Source organism: Vanessa atalanta, chromosome 4 (assembly GCF_905147765.1).
Source record: "Vanessa atalanta chromosome 4, ilVanAtal1.2, whole genome shotgun sequence".
NCBI lineage: Eukaryota > Metazoa > Arthropoda > Insecta > Lepidoptera > Nymphalidae > Vanessa > Vanessa atalanta.
This window is the reverse complement of record NC_061874.1, coordinates 11,522,698-11,540,281: the sequence shown is the minus strand read 5'-3', so window position 1 is coordinate 11,540,281 and position 17,584 is coordinate 11,522,698. Positions and strand designations below refer to the sequence as shown.

Genomic DNA, 17,584 nt, shown 5'->3' with positions numbered 1-17,584 from the left:
GCGATTTAGTATATTTTATACATTTGTAATCGACACTAATCGTTTTAACTTGTGGCACTTATAATATATAAATATAAATAATACAATAGCAGGGCCGGACCGTGAGTTTAATGGGCCCTGGGCTAATACTACTTAGGGGCCCCACTTAAGACACACCTACCCCACGTAGACTTGAATTAAATTAATTGAATGGGTATGATTAATTGCAGGATTCGCAAACCATACGATCTGCTTAATTTAATAAAACGATGGATTCTATCGCATAATGGTCTATTTTTGACTTTGACTTAGCTGGGGCCCCTTGAATCCACGGGGCCGTGGACTGAAGCCCAAAAAGCCATACGGTAGATCCGGCCCTGTACCAGTGACCATAAGACATACAGCTTCAATATAATCAATGTTTTTTGAGTGTTAGATACGCGCATTTTATTTACCGTAACTGTGATACGTTTAGATTTAGTTTTAATATGGATCCGTTTATTTTTATATGGTTTATTTGACGCTGTACTTTCAGTTATTATCCGTGTATTGGTTTATCAAACATTCCGTATAAAAGAGACATTTTATTATCAGTTAATATGCAATTATAATACAATTTGATCCCCCTATGTCTTCCTGAATTCCATGTTTTAAGTGTTAAACTAAATTAAGTCATTATTTATTTATTGGACGCTAGATTTGTAACTGAGAATGAGAGATGAAGAAAAAAATATTTTTGCATTCAAATAATATTAAATAACCACCGATGGGAAGTAAGAGGTTCCCATGAATATCGCCAAATCGGATAAATTACATAATAAAAAAATATTAAGGTATTTTAAGATACATTGATACATAATTATTTGTAGCTATTTTGGATGAGTTAGTCTTTTTATATAAGGTATTTAAAAAACTTTTACAGCGTTAAAATATATTGTAATGTAAAATGTATGGAAAGAAGTGACAAGGTTTGATATTTAAATAATGTGTCGAAATTTACAGTTATAATGTAATGGCTCTCAAAGTTGCCATTATTATAAATTATTAAATATATTCGGAGTAATAAATTAATTATAATAAAAAGTTATTAAAATAAATTGTTTTGCATTTTACTAGTCTTGCTATTTTTCTTTTATTTCGAACGAGTATGTCGTTTTTTCGATTTAAGCATTTTTAATTTAAATTAATTAATTATAACATCATTAAAAACTATTCCTGTTTATCTTATGTTATTTTCGACGAAGATTGCTATTGTATTGGGAATACTTTTTGACAGTCGTGTGGATCGAATCGTCTTTGAAAAACATGTCAACCATTTCTCGATAAATAAAGTGAGATAAATCGGTATAGTTATTAATAAAATGAATTCTTTCGACTCAGTAGTAGTATTATCATGTTATACTATACAATGGAATAATCTGTTTGTATTTATTAAGTTCTTGCTATTTGTGTGAAAAAATATAATTATTTTGATTTATATATTATTTGGTTGTGAATGATTGATTTTTTTTTATTATATATTTATAACAAATTTGAGTATATATATTTTTATTTAAATTCGCTATATCTTTGGTGTTATAAGTTTCAAAAGACTATTTGGTGTTGCTACTTAATGAATGTTTTCAGACGAAAAATGTGATGGTTGAATGTGATATGGATTTGGACGATACATTCGTTTATATTGTAAGCGATATTCCTATATTTTATTAAGGATTAGCTGTATGTTAATGTTTTGTAATTCTTGCATAACAATAAATGTGATTTAAAAAATATTATGTGTTTTAATTTGTGCCTTTAATAATATCAAATACAGTCAACCTGATGTCAAGAAAACGTTTTATAATACATAGATAAATTAATTACACGCAATTTAACTTTAAGTGTGTTAGAGTGTATGTGCTTAATTTAAAATAATATAAAATTCTACAAAAAAATATTATATCAAACTCCAAATTTAAATCTGGGTTAACAGACACAAAAACTCTCGACCAAATTGATAACCTCCTTCCCTTTTAAAAATCGGTTAAAAAGCGAACCATTATCTTATTCAAGTACATAAAAAAAAAAACTAACAATTTCGTGTCGATTTATTTCTTGGTAAATCTTAACAGCACCAGTATGAAATAAAAACTTGATTAATGTTCGGTAATTCGTTTATTTCAATAAAAATAAAACGAAAATATTATTTTAATAATATTTAAATATACATATATAGTGCACCATTCTTAAAATTGATTTACTATATAAATAGAAAAACATGGGAATGTTACGTTAAGAATATTCTAACAGATCTTGTCTAATCTCCTTAAACAATATATTTTTAATTACTAACAATATGAATATGATTTACAACAAGCTAAATAAACTTTATAAAGTTATTGTATTAATGTCTTAATGGACGGACATAGTTACAATGGTTAATACATTTTATAAGTCTTAGAACATTATAATATAAAAATAACAGATCAAAATATTGCATCTTACATTCTTGCACAAAAATAACTAAAGACTATACATAAGACTGTTGTAATCTGCGCGCCATGAGAATGTGATGGAACTTTGTCAAAGTATGTTTATCGAAAATGACCGTTCTCGAGTGAAGGAGCGTTAGCAAAGAATTTCTAAATAATAACTATTCGACTCTGGGAAACCAATCAGGGCACATGGTTTTATACGATTATAATTTATTTCTATGTAGGTATGTATGTTTAACTGCCAGAATTATTTTGCATGATAGTTTTTTTTTAAATCTTTACAATAATTGAGTAACAAATCCCGTGAAAAAATACTAATATATCATACAAACAAATAAATAAAAACGTCTCGCAGAGTTTGCCGACGCTACTCCCTGATGGTCGGACTGCGCGTATCCGCGTATCGTTCCAAAAAGACATCCTATTCTGATGGCACGCAGATTATATAATAAAATAATTGAGAACAAACATAAAATTACTCCTTACGTCATACATACCTGATATTAACACGTATTATGAGCATGTCATCTTTAACAAAGCCGTTCCTAATGACATCACTCACAACCGCATATTCGGTGTAACCGAAGCCGCGAACACATATTTCAGCGGTGGGCCTCTTGAAGGCTATCAGGCTGGAGTTGGACATCATGGTGTCCCTCTGCGTCATGTCGGGGTCGTATTGGTTGATCATGGCGAAGGTTATGCGTCCGTTGAACGGCCACTCCAAGCAGTGGTCGTATTCAGTCTTCATCAGATGCACGTGGAGCGCGAAGCAGTGAGGATTTTGTGGGGATATGTTTAGACGGACGCAGAATCTGAATTTTAAAAATATTTGTGATTCATCTATGATTAAATTACAATACGATCACAAATTGCATATAAGCAATAATATTAAAACAGAGGTTTTTGATATATATGTATATATATATATATTCTTGAAAACTGATAAGGATAAAATCTATAATATTTTACAGAAAAAAAGGATTCATTTTGGATATATATTCAATATAAAAATGCATAAAAATACCTGTAACCATTTGGTGACGTATAAAATCCAGGGCTGTACAACATTTTGAAGTGATCTTTCAACATGGCGTCTAATCTCGTCTTGAAGTTGTCGATTTTCCAGATATAATTTCCCATACAGTAGCGGAGAAGCATGTCATTGTTTTGTTTCATTTTCGCCACCGCGAATGCAGAGAGCTGCTTCGACATGTTAGCTATTACTATATCCTGCTCACGATTTCTTTGTTCCAATACTACAACCCTCTCATACAGTGCCCTTGGGATTAAGTAATACATTTCTTAAGGATTAAGCATTAAGCAAGGCATGAGTCTATTACCTGGGCCGAAAGATATTGGGAATTAACACAAGAGTTTTTAAATGTATGACTTGTTTTGGATAACTCTAAAATAAAATTACAATCCTTCTGTACAGACTTTTTGGTAATTTATAGAAGACATTGTCAGTTACGTTTAGTAACTGTCTCTTTTCAATTTGTTTATTAATTACAAGCATGCTGTAACACAATTACAGCTGTAAGTATTGACCAATGCAATAACAACAAGGTAAATTTTTTTTAAATAATTTTCTAAATTAGATTTTAAATTATGTTATGTTAAAAAGTTACGCAGAGTAACAATCCTTAAATGTCCTACTACTAGGCAAAATTGTACTATCCCCTCAAGAGGGGATGGTTGGGGAGGGTGAATTTTAATATTGGATTTTATCAGACACATGCAGGTTTCCTTACGATGCGTAATAACACAAAATAAGAAAATGAAAATTTGGATAATGCTGAAGGCTTGTATGGATTTCATTTGACCTGAAAATTATATAAAAATGTATTTTAAGTTGATTTAAGATCTTGTTTACCTTATAAGAGCGCTAGTATTACTGAGTGGGGCAGAGGTGCTTTGTTCCCCATTTTTGTCCGGTGCTTCCCACAGACACATGGCCTCTTGTTCCTTGGCATCAATACTAGCATTAGATATGTCACTGTCGATTTGAATCTTGGAATATGCATTCATTAGGAACTAAAAATATAATGAGAAAGATAAGTTAAGTAAATAAAAGTTAAAAAGCAATCTGTAATTTATTAATTTTCATATTTCTAAGCTTACACTCATATGGTTTTGAATGTCATTATGTAAATGGGCATTCATATCTTCTTGACTATCAAAGGTTTCCTTGCAACCGACGGCCTGGAACGAGCATGGAACCCTGACTTTTGATTGAGAAGAAGCCTCGGGTTGGTTAAACTCACATACAGCAATATGTGTATCTAGATCGAGTGGGGTCACTTTGACCGCACAACCTGAAATAATTAATTACTATAAAGCATTACAAATAAACTGCGCACATATTGCTACACTAAGCGCTTGATAATTTGGTGCGCAAATACAAAGCGCATTTCTACTCCCTAACTCGTAATGGGACATAAATTCAGAAAAAAATCCATCAACACCTTCAGTTCCATCTAAATCCAAGCAGGCGGTTTAAAGAACCCGGGTGTCACGCGTCGGGAGAATACTCGCCTATCGTCGTCTTGCTCAAACGGTGAGGCACCACAGGTCTCTTAATATTGTTATTGAGAGGGAGGGGAAATCGCCTGTGCATTGTTTGTACCCAGGTGCTTGTTGTGTATTATGTCTGAACAATTTATTGATCTGTCATCAGAAACATGATAACCTACGCAATGTATAAATCACAAACTATTTTATTTTTAGATAAGACATATGAGCTGGAACTACATTCTCATTATAATAAATTTTAAGACCTGTAAATATTGTAACCTGCTTATTGAAAAGATTTTTGAATTAGCAAGTCTTTTATTTTGAGGCAGATATTATTATACTATTTCTGACAGGAATAAAAATGATATGTTGTGTTAAACCTTGCCACAAGAGTTAGAAAACAGTACAATTGTTTAAACATAATTTTTTACACCATTAACCTGTGCACACCTTGAGATTGGCTGCTATGTTAAAAATAACCAATTTGGCTCTTTATTTATGTAAGTATAAATAAATTTTTTTCCGAAGTCATTATAAATAGTTAAACATATATTTCAGTTATTAAAATTCATGATATTTTTATAGTCTATGTGTTTACTTATTATTTATTTTTTATTAAAACTGAAGATAAAAGTACCTTTAGCTGCAAAAGGACATGACATTCTTTGTTCTTGAATTTCCCTTTTAGTATAATTGTCAGGAAAAATATCAACTTTCATACTGAGATTGATATTATCTATTGGACAGTGGCCACTGTTTCTGAAATGATATACAAACAATTATGATTATTGAAAATTGTTGGGACTTCATGCTATATGAATAAGCGATGCACTTATTCCATCACACCACAATTCCATTTATGAAGGAAAATAGAAAATTATACTAGTGCTATATAAAGATATTATTTATTTATTTATATATATATAATATATAATACAATATTTATGTATATGTATATAAAATTAACAATTGTCTAATTATTCTTCTAAGATAAGGTTGTAGCAAATTAAAATCTTATTATTGTGAAGGGTGAGAAGTATATAGTATAAGTATATGGTAAGTTAGTCTTTGGTATACTCACTGTAACCATGAAGTAATACAGCTTTTACAAAATTTGTGTCCACAAGTGGTTATAACTGGATCCCGTAACCAGTTCAGACATACTGGGCATTCATACCTGGATTCAGGCTGGTTACTGAGCACTGCTTCATTTAAAGTTGTTATACCCATAGGCTGAAATTCATAAATATTTAGAATTATAATTATGTATTAAACATTGTATTTAACATGAGTCTTTTTTTAATTTAAGAAAATGTTCATAATTTTATTTATAAAAAAACAACTTTTTGAGATTCTTATACCGGGCACAATATAGTTATTGCATTTACATATTTAACTCTAACTTAAATTCTGTGACCTCTAAATTTAAGGTGTGTTTAACTAACGAACTTTATATAGTAAACTTTATGTTTTAAGAGCTATAACTAAATCATGTTTTATACTTACGGCAATACCTTCTGATGCATTTTTAATTTTATTTGGATCCATTTCACTACATCAATTTTACTAAGTTTGAGTATTTTTTTTTCAACTTATCCAAAACAGTATGTAAACGTCATACTGACTAAGTTGAGTCACTGTCAAGTGTCAGTGTCAAAGAGTAGGGTAATAGGTAATTATATTTCTGAGAATTGTACTGGACAGTGATTACTGTGCTAAGTTTCATTCAAAGTCCTCTGTCGTTACAATATATATATTCAAATTTAGAATTTAACATAGACGTATAGCACGTTTTCTGGTATCTTGTTGTAAAAGCGTATAAATTGTCCCACAAAAGAATTACTAACACATAAAAAAGTTTATGTTTGTTCCTTGTATTAATAGAATGCGCATCAAATTTCCAGAAAATTCATTTATATTATTACGAACATACTTTATATGTATTGTGAAGAATTGTATATTGTATGCATGTGAAATATTTTATAAAAGTGAAGGTATATATGAAATGTCCATTTTCCCGTTTGAAGTTATTTGACTACTCAATAGAAACACATACATTTTTGTTTAGCGTTTAAATTTTTATTAAACTTTTAAAATGGTGCGCCGTGTGACCTCATTTGACGTATGCCAGTACCATGAGCAACGCTATTGAAGTTTATTATTAAGATTTATGTTATAAAAACATTGCATGAATCCTAAAAAGCTTTCTTAAATTTCTCAATTCCATACGAATTCCCCTATTTAAGTCTCTTATAACATTTTTTTTTTCTATAAATCTAGTGCTCTTATTTGTAATACCAACTTTATTCTTTCCTTGGGTGGTGATAAGAGATATATGTATATATCTAAGCTTATAAATAATTTCTTTATATTATATAATATGTAGATACTTTTATGATTACTGTTGTGTTGGTGACTCTTGCTGTATCCCTAAATACAAAATTCCTAATATTTTTAACTCTCAATCGTAGGTTTGCACTGGGGAATCTAAAGCTTTACTAGTATTAATTTAATTTGTCAAGTCCAACTAAATTCTAAAATTAATTATCTTTACAGACCGTTTGAGCTGTCTTCAAGCTATAGCTCAAAACCAGTTCCAGTCCTAGTTCATCTATATTTCCTATCATTCTACAGATTAAAGAGATATTTCTCATAAAAATTAATAGTTAAATTTACATGGATAACTAGCCCCTTTAATATTTCTCACAATGAAATAGCTGAACAATTGTATACCTTAACAGTTGTTCTGTCTCATATTCGTAATCATTTTTTAATTTATCTAAAAAATATAATTATTACATGGTTCAGTCCTTATTATTGCGTGAATCGTAAAATTAATTCAACAATATTTCGGCTTCGTTTGGCTCATACCAGTACTTTGTTCAATTAGCAAAAACAAAAATTGAAAAGTATGGCGATTCAGTGTACTAAATGAACAATATTTATATCAAGTGTCCATATATCTTTCCCGGATTAAAACATACTTTGACGTCCCATTATGTAGAACGAACTATGCCAAAAATAGCTGTTTGCTGTGACAATTATACTAAATGTTACAGTAATGTACATCTTTAACGTAAAACTACTTAAGTTTTCAGGAGCCTTCAAAATATATTTGTCAATAATATCTTATTGTTTTTGTATGTTTTTTTTTGTTTTGTTACACTTTAATAAATTTTTAATAAAACCTTATTTTATATACTTTGATTGTCTGCTAACTACTTGTTCTTAGTAGGTTCACTCTATGTTTTAATGTAACAGTGGAAAATTTGTTGGCTTATGTTAGACTGATATTGGTATCAAATGTTTGTGTATTATAACCTATGCTGCATGTTTCCCGAAAAAAAAAAAAAAAATTGTGCTAAGCTTAAAAACGTCTCTGTGAAAATATCCTGGCATTCAACGTTCCATAAATATGAAATTTCTAGTTTTTTCTCACTTTTTGTTAAATATTCAACTACATTTATGAACATTATTATTAAAAAAAATAGTTGTAATTGTTTTTGTTTTATTTAAACGTTCTATTCTAAATTAATTTAATTATTTTGTTGTTTTAGTATACTGCTGCTTAGTTTCTACTCATTATCATTAAGCTCTTCAATCTGTGAAATATTTGCGTTTATACGAGGTATTGGTAGAATTATTTACGATAAACTAGCGTAAATAAGCGCCAGAAAAGATGATTAGTGGCAAGAAAACGTTAATCTTAATTGATTATTACGCCCGTAAAAATAAGCACCATTGAGTTTTCGTTTGCTTAATAATTTTCTGTGTGTATTCATAATCCCGGCTTCATACGAGTACAATAGGGGGCTACGTAAAACTTTTAGATTTTTGAAGAAATATTTGTTACGTAGTTTAAAAGATCTAAGCGTACAGATTGCGGGAAGTTACTTTGTTTTACGATTACAATATGCACCTATATACGCTTTAAATACGCTTTGTATCGTGGAGTGATCACTTCTCAATAGTTATAAATATATATTCCTCGCCCTGCCGCAATAACTTTACTTAAAAATAATAATAATATAAATATATAAACTAAGAATTGCTAACTGGTTTTTAATTTTTTTTTTTTTTTTAATTAACACCATTGACTGTTTTTCGTCGGTGTGGTATAATATGACTAGTTTCTGATAAAAGCAGCAAGATTCAATTTGAAAACGACCTGGACATGTACATTGTAAGTTTCCTTGGCTTTCAAAGGGTTTAGCGAAAAAGACAGGTATCTAAAACATATTTTTTCTAATAACTCGATATTTAAAACAAAGATTTATTATTAATAAAACTTACATATCGGTTTTAAACTTGGCAGCTATTTTCTAATATATCGTAATATATGTATATAGATTTTTAATTAAAAAGTTTATTTTGCTTAGAAGTATTTTCCGAATTGTGTACGGGGACCAGTCCAGTCGGTATAATTACCTATTGGATTGGATTGAGTCTAGACAATTTCTTCATTGACGTGGAATGTGATCTTGAAAAGGAATTATTTGCCTTACACTTAGTCTTAGCTGCTCTCGGCAGTAATGGGCCAGTCCCTCCATAATCGGGACATATTTTTTATGTATCGCCATTTTTAGCTTGTAATGTAGAATCTCTTTGGTAGTAGGTACACATTTGCTGAACTGTATAGGTGACATAGGAATATTTGTAATATGACAATTCAAAAGTACTTATAAGAGCCTATTTTAATAAAGTATATTTTTTTAAATTCGTTAAAGAAAAATCATAAATAAATATGTAATATTTATTTTAATTGTATAAAAGAACACTGAATTACTTATTCTATTATTTAAATGAGTCTATTTTTAAAAGGAAGTTTAAAAAAATTGAAATAACTTAGTTAGTAAGAGCATAAATATTCCAGGGAGTATTAAAATCATTCCGCTCATCTCTCAAATAAAGCCGCACTGTTCTTGTACTTGATTTACCTAGACATTACCTGTCCATTTACCTGTCAGTCAGTGTGGCACGTTGTTTCCTTAAAACTGAACTAAATCACATTTCTAAAGGAAAGTACCAACTGAATTTCACTCTAAGTATCTTATATAGAAGGGTTATTTTTGATTGGATTTGTTGCAAGTATTAAATTCAGCGTAGGTCGTGTTAAGCAACCTTCCATAGAGCTGAGCGGCTTACATAAGCCGATAACGCCATTTTATAATTCCGTCCGAACACGACTCTTGCGCAGAAATCATGCCAACAAATTGAGGTATAAGTTCCGTTGATTCATAAGCGAAATCCTTGAGCAACTTCGCGGACGTAACAAATGGTTAAGCATACATCTTTTGCATTGTTCCTATTGCATCAGTCAGTGCTTGCATAGGAATGAGGTACATACATTACGAGTACGTGCCAAATGCTATCTTTGGATTTCATATTTTTGGCAACTTAATTAAGTTACCGGTTAGTTTGTCGTAATGGTAATCCCGAATGAATGGGTCTTTTTTTTATAAGCGCTGGGATTTCTTATTAGCGGTAAAGGAATATCGTGAGGAAACCTGCGTGTAACGGATGAAACGATCAACACGCATTGGACAGGCGTGATTGAATAAACTCCAAACCTTCTCTACAATAGAATAGAATTGACACGTAGCTACTTTGCCTACTTTAATGTACGAGTACGTTAATAATGTCATAGTTTAGGTGAGTAGTATGCGTACTGCTTATTCGCGATTACTTTACCATTTATGTCAATGATGAAGTTAGTACACCATTGTTTGCAATCAAATAATTGCAATTTGCACGATGAATAAAAATACTCACGCAAGAAGTTACGAAAACATAATTCGGTCAGGGGTTTTAAAAACTATTTGTACTTTTTACATGAAGCTGTCATTAAAATATATTAACTAAAAATTAATTAAATATTATGCTTTAAAAAAAGTGGTCATTGGCGAAATGGGCGACCAATTAGCGTTATGAAAAAGTTAAATCAATATTAAGTATGTACATTATTTTTTTTAAATCAAAGAAGAAGATTTTTTTAAATACATTTGTCAATATCATGCCCAAGATTGACTGTTCTAAGGCTTAACCGATTTTGAGGCGTGATAATAATACGTTATCTTGATCAATAAATAGATCGTATTTCGTAGATGAAATTCTCCAAGGGGTTTTTAAAGATAACGTCACAGTTAAAGTATTCGTGGATAAAACCCCAGAAACAAATCAAATTATAGATAGTCGAAAGAATTATTACGAAATATTATGAATCGAAAAATCAATGAATATTTATAAACATGTATCAATTTTCGCGTGCATCATTATTTTACCAAGGCTTCGGTGTAATATCTTATGCGTCATTCAGTACCATAGTATTATAGTCAATCTTACCTATTTATTAAACGTTCGGTGTTATTGACACTTGCCTTTTGTATGCAAATGTTATTTATTGATCTATTCTGATGGATGAAGTCAGTGTAATATGAAAAAAAAAAACATAAAAATTTGTAATATAAAGATGTTAGGTGGATACGCTATCGATTTAATTAATGAACTAAACTTCTTTTACTTTCTTTAAATATAAAATATATTAAAATATTTTCTATAATTCAAAACTAGTTCTATGCTAAAATAATCTTATAAGCTTAACACGTTGATTAGTGCATTCGCAAATGGAATATGGAGATATAATGAGAGAATGGTACTGACGTTTTTTGTCTAGCTCTATCGAGTCAATACCTTTTAAAAAAATGGATATATACATAGGCAAAGACAGAACAATTCAATACTTTTTCTCGTATGTTTGTCAATAGATTTTAATTTTATTTTCGTTTGCCTGTTTTGGAGCTTTAGTATTAATAATAATTAAAAAATGGAAATAAGAATAAAGAAATGTTCGAAATTTGAAAATTAATATATGCTATTCTCAAATTATAAATATTTATTGTAGTCGAGTTTCGACTACTGGGCGAGTACTAGTTTTTTTTTAATCTTTGTACTAAAATAACTCACTAGATTGTATTGATATGAGCACCATAACTGTGTACAAAACTACCTGTTACCTGATAAAGGCACACCACCCGCAGTAAGGATCACAGCAGGTATCCTATGGTAATAAGTGCATGCAAAAAAAATCTCTTAATACTATGACGTAGTTCTGGCTATTACGAGCTATTGGACTTTATTTTTTAAAATTAAGGGGTTCATTTTTGATTTGGATTATAATGCGGTATATCTGTATTCCTTTTGGACATTTGAATCTAAAACATTTTTTTTATTTACAATTGGTTTGGAATGAATTGGTATAATATGCTAAATTTGAGTTTATAAATAATTTCCTGTTTTTTTTTTATGGTATAGGGGGCAAACGAGCAGGAGGCTCACCTGATGGAAAGCGACTACCACCGCCCATGGACATCTGCAACACCAGGGGGGTTACAGGTGCGTTGCCGGCCTTTAAGAAATAAGTACGCTCTTTTCTTGAGAGTTCCCAAGTTTGACAGTCAAGGAAAATATCGCTAGACATCAACACGTATTTGAGGACCGCTGTGGAATAAGCTTTTAATCCTTTCAAAATAATATAATATTATAGACTTTTAGGACATTTACAGATAATAATTTAATTTACAATAAAATTACTAATTTTGTTTATGTATACAATAACTAATTTAATTGTAAATATATTGATTGATTGAGATAAACCTATTATCTATAAAGAAAGGAAGTACCTTTACATACAGTCAAATAATTCTCATATCGTAACCGACTTTGAAACAGACACTTAACATTGTAACACATTTCAACAAATTTACAATTTAAATGCAATCTCGCGTGTGACTTGCGTAATTTACTACGAGAATAGTTTAACGTGATTATGTAATAGTTATAACTACCGGCAGACGCTTAAAGCTCCGTAAAATGCTATCTTATTAATAACCCACCAGCCTAGGTTTTACGCTGGAAATTAAATTACCTATATTAATTTTATCTTCATTTAAATATTTGTAATTAATTATTACTTAAGTTAATATTAATAGGTATTTAGGTACTTCTTTTTATGAAAATATCTCTGACATCTTTAAATCGAAAAGATTTGGAATTATATTTAACAAAATAAAAGTATATATGTAACCTTTTTGTGGAAATTTAAAAATGTTATGATTAATACGTTATGTCTTCCTGATCGATGTCGACTACGACCGTATGACATGTTATTTTTATTAATCGATTGACCTTACAAGTGAGCCGATAGATTAACAAGGTATTAAATGGAAATAAAGTGTGGCTGTGGCTTAAAAATAAAGTGTTGAAAACTACAATTTGTGATATTATTAATTTCTTATTTTTTATAGAATTTAGTAAGAAATTTACTGGTAAGACTTCTTTGATTAAACATTGTTTATGAGAAATAATGAGCATACATAGTTGAATAAGTAACAGTCATTATTTATTCTAGTATCAAACAGCAATACTTAGAATTGCTCGAGATAAGAATTGACGAGTAAGCCAGTAGAATTATAGACACAGGACTTAACATATTCAGGCAAAAAAACAAATTCTATGAATTCGACTCATATATATCACTTTATAACTCTATGGAAATTACAAAAAATTGTAACTTTATCATTCAATACAGTATACAAATACGATTAAATTAGCCATTAGGTTCAGGTGACACATTCGCGGATTTGAAAAAAAAAACATTCTCTGTATAAACGCAGTTAATTTAAGATAAAAATCAGAGATAGCCAATCTTGTTAAGATCGATACCCAGGTTCTGATAAAAATGGATGGCTGGTCAGAACAAGTTAAATTACACCAAGTCATCTAATAAGGGCCATTTACAATCGAGTCGGGGACGACGCTAGAGATGTGGCGACTAACGATTTTACGATTTATCGCAAACGTCTCTCGTTCTCGTATCGATGTTGATCTTGATCCTGACGTACTCGATACTGAAGCTCGTTATTTTTAATCAGATCCAAAAGAGGATGATACGTAATGAGATAAATTTGTACCTACCTCTGTATGAAATTGTGAATTCAAGAACTGTTATTAATATTAATAAAACGAATTATTGGTATTACATACTATTTTTCAAAGATAATTAATTAATGTCGGATTCATTAGACAAGGCATGTCTTACGAAAAATTATATTATAACATAATGACAAAAAACCGTGTAACTGATATACATTGCTTAAATATTAATTACTATATAGGTATAGGTTATATGAAAGTGTAACTAAAGAGTTTCTAGGCCTTCGCGGTAGATAACATTTAATAAGTGATTGCAGATTTATGAACAATTGATCTTGTACAATGACCATTCAAAATAGTTTATACATCTATTCAGTCACGAAGGCGCGCCCCTCCACAGTAAATTATTATCGGTGTGTTTGAGTGAGTGACTCTCGTGCTTACAATGTCATAGTGTGCGTGAGACTAATGGTAATGACAGCAAAAAAATATAAATTATTTTGTAGTTATTAAGTTTTGTTGTTACTAATTAATTAAACATGGAGGGGCGCGTATTTGTGTGTTAATAGATCTACGCAAGCAAAGGTTCTACGAAACTACATTCATATTAAAGTTTTGTAATAATACTTGTAAAACTCCATCAAGTGACAGTTTTAAAGTTGAACATTTTACATTAGCATTATTATCTAAGTTATGCAAATGTTTCGTATTTTTTTTATTATTTTGTTTGCGTCGGTACTTATATATTCAACGCTTAAGCCAATGTGAAAGTACTGTGAAGTAATATTGTCTCTTGTCTCCATTAAAAATAAATTATATACTACTATATAAAATGTATCAATTAATTATACGATCTAAGCTGTTCAGGTACTAATGCTATAAAACTTAACATAACATACACTTGATATATTTGTATCGTGTTGTGAATTACGACCGAAACCCAAGAATGGCATGAAGAATTCTCATAAAAAAATCGATTCTTAATTAAAAAGTATTCATCTGTTTTTACCAGCACAAGACTTACAAGCGAGTTCTCTGAGGAGTTCAAGATGTCTGACTAATATGGAACAGAATAACAACACTAATGAGAGCTGAATGTATTTTTTTTTTAACAAATTGTATAGCTTGTAGTAACGCGTGCCTTAATACAAGTATCGGTTACTTTTTGTAGAGCGTACGATCAGGGTCGATCAACCTCGTTTAACGGTATCGTCTTCGCATAGACAATCTTGCGTCACCGACAGCGTGTAATGCCCTGATAGGTGCGGTAAGTGTGGTCGGGGCTTTAGCATCGATAACGGTTATATTCAAAGTTAGTAGACCGCTTATTGATTACGAGATTTGAAGTAGCGGTTCTTGAATTATTCTAAGGCTTAGTTTATTGTCTTATAAATTACATTTTCTAGAACAATGGAGGCACACGGACCTGCACTATACTGTATTATCATTTTAGAAATACAACTATAATAATACATAATAGAATTTGTTTAGATTTTGTTAATTATTCAAGTATGTGTTTGAAATTTTGTCTTAGAAAGTTAAGTGGTAACAAAATTAGTAGATAATTACTTAATAATAAATACATTATGCGTCGTTTTATGACTTCCTTTAACGAAGAAATAATGTAGCGTTTAAAATTTCATTTTTTTTTTATAAACATTTATGATTTATTTCCAACTAAAAGCATTACAGAAAATTATTCACAGTTTTGATTAAACAATAATGATATAATATAAATTATGTATTACTAAATTAAAAAAATGGCTTCGTATAATTATGATTTTATATTTTTTTTATAAATTTTTAAAATATGATTATGTCCACAATAATATTTCGTTTATTATTTGAAGAAGTAAGTAAAAACGGAAAAGCAAATTTTAAGCTTGTTAATAAGTAGAGTCAACAATTCATCAGCGAGATAATGAATATTTACATTGTTTAAAGCAAGGGTTCCATTACATGTTAAATATATTAACATAAAGCCCTTTTAATATTACATACCATCTAGCCATATAAAAGTTGCGGATTTGATTCTGAACCTTGGATATTGTCGTCCCCGCTTCTAGCACCAACTTTTAGGGATATTAGTAATTACTATTATTCATTAATATGGTATAAAAGTTTAATGTGATATGTGAATTTTAAACGAACAAGACGGATTCCATTCCACACACAATGCGCTGTTTTCATGTGCTTAATTTGTGTTCATAATATATCTCACCTGTCGGATGAATTTTTGCTACATTTGTATCCGACACATACTAAAATAGCGTGGTGTGTAAACTTTAATCCTTTTCATTAAGTTGAGACATTCTGTTGAAGAAAGAAACAATATTAATACGATAACATTATTATTATATATTTTTTTTGATTTATTAAATATAATATAATAACGTCCCTAATATTGTTTATAAACAAATTTAGTTAAATATATAACATAATATCAAATAAAAAATTCCGAAGTTTAATAATCAGTAATGTTTAATAAAATAAAACATTGAAAACACAATTATATATGCACGGATAAATGACAGATGGTATCTCTAACGATAGTTACCGTGATACGTAATAGAGACAAGCTTACCGTTCCACTCAAAAGCTCAAAGCCCTCAGTATAAGTTAAGACGTAACCGTCGCCGGTCGTACTCACGTCTCGCGTAACCGAAAAATTCACGTGTATATCTTAGTATGTGTGATACTTGAAATATTTAATTAAAAATATGACTAAATACGGACAAATGCTATTTAAAATAAAAAATAAAAATACGATGAATAGGTAGTGCAATTATAAATAGAAAAAAATATAATGCGAAAAAATATCATAAAGTTAGTGGATTAATATGGCAGTCCAGTTTAATTCAATTAAAACAATAGTAAATATTTTGATGTAATTATGCATATTTTGTTTCACACAATAAGTCTTGCTAAATGCTTTTGGGAATATTTCAAATATGTGCGAGGTAACCTTGCAATAATGTTTTTGTTATTTATTTTAATTATATTTTTTGTCAATTTACTGGATATTTGAATTTTAATTTCAATATTAATAATGGAATTTTATAATTACGAAATATGTAACAACAATTTTTTAATTATTTAGAACAAATAATGGCGGGCAGCAATATCGTAGGAATGTGTTAGGCATAATAGTTGTATTTTCTCATCGAATTGCAATTATAAAGGCTAAACAACCTTTTTTGAGAAATATTTAATTTTAAGTATAGATATAAGACGTTAATGGATCGAGTTTAACATGTTTCCCAAGGACCGGTGCGGGAATCAATCAATTGGAAATTATGCGGAACGCTTTAGTACGTGTAAATATATATTAGTCGGGAAGCGATTTGGGCACAAGCACCCTAAAGCATTCTCATGGCGCAGTAACATGGTTTTAATAATTTAGCCCAGAAATTATAATTGCTTGAATATATTTTAAGTTCATTGTAATATTTAAAACCAAAACATATTTAGATACTTGTTACAACGTGAATAGTAAAAGGGGTTATTTAATAGTAGATGTGCCCTGAATAAATACGGATCCGATCCTCTTTTCATTCCTTAACCTAACCTTGGGGCTAAGACTTACAACATCCAAGTGTTACCTTTACGATAAAACCTATTCAATAATAGTAGCTTCACGAAATCTCAATATTTATTATAAAGTATAGAAACTACACTCTTGT

General features: G+C 29.9%; 1 protein-coding gene across 1 annotated transcript; it reads right to left on the bottom strand.

Annotated features, from left to right (window-relative positions):
- Window positions 1-2,201: 2,201 nt before the first annotated feature.
- Window positions 2,202-6,614, bottom strand: LOC125077632 (TNF receptor-associated factor 4). The gene is made up of 7 exons (XM_047689613.1): window positions 6,477-6,614; window positions 6,052-6,203; window positions 5,608-5,729; window positions 4,578-4,771; window positions 4,330-4,490; window positions 3,481-3,735; window positions 2,202-3,268 (listed from the first exon to the last, which is right to left on the bottom strand). Exons 1-7 carry the CDS (start codon window positions 6,516-6,518, stop codon window positions 2,941-2,943), a joined length of 1,254 nt encoding a protein of 417 aa, XP_047545569.1. The 5' UTR covers window positions 6,519-6,614; the 3' UTR covers window positions 2,202-2,940.
- Window positions 6,615-17,584: the final 10,970 nt, after the last annotated feature.

Coding starts and splice junctions, on each gene's coding strand:
- LOC125077632 (XM_047689613.1), bottom strand. CDS start 6,518: ATGGATCCAAATAAAATTAAAAATGCATCAGAAGGTATTGCC. Junction 4,772..5,607: donor ATGTCCTTTTGCAGCTAAAG/GTACTTTTATCT, acceptor TAATTATTTCAG/GTTGTGCGGTCAAAGTGACC. Junction 4,491..4,577: donor ACATTCAAAACCATATGAGT/GTAAGCTTAGAA, acceptor TTATATTTTTAG/TTCCTAATGAATGCATATTC.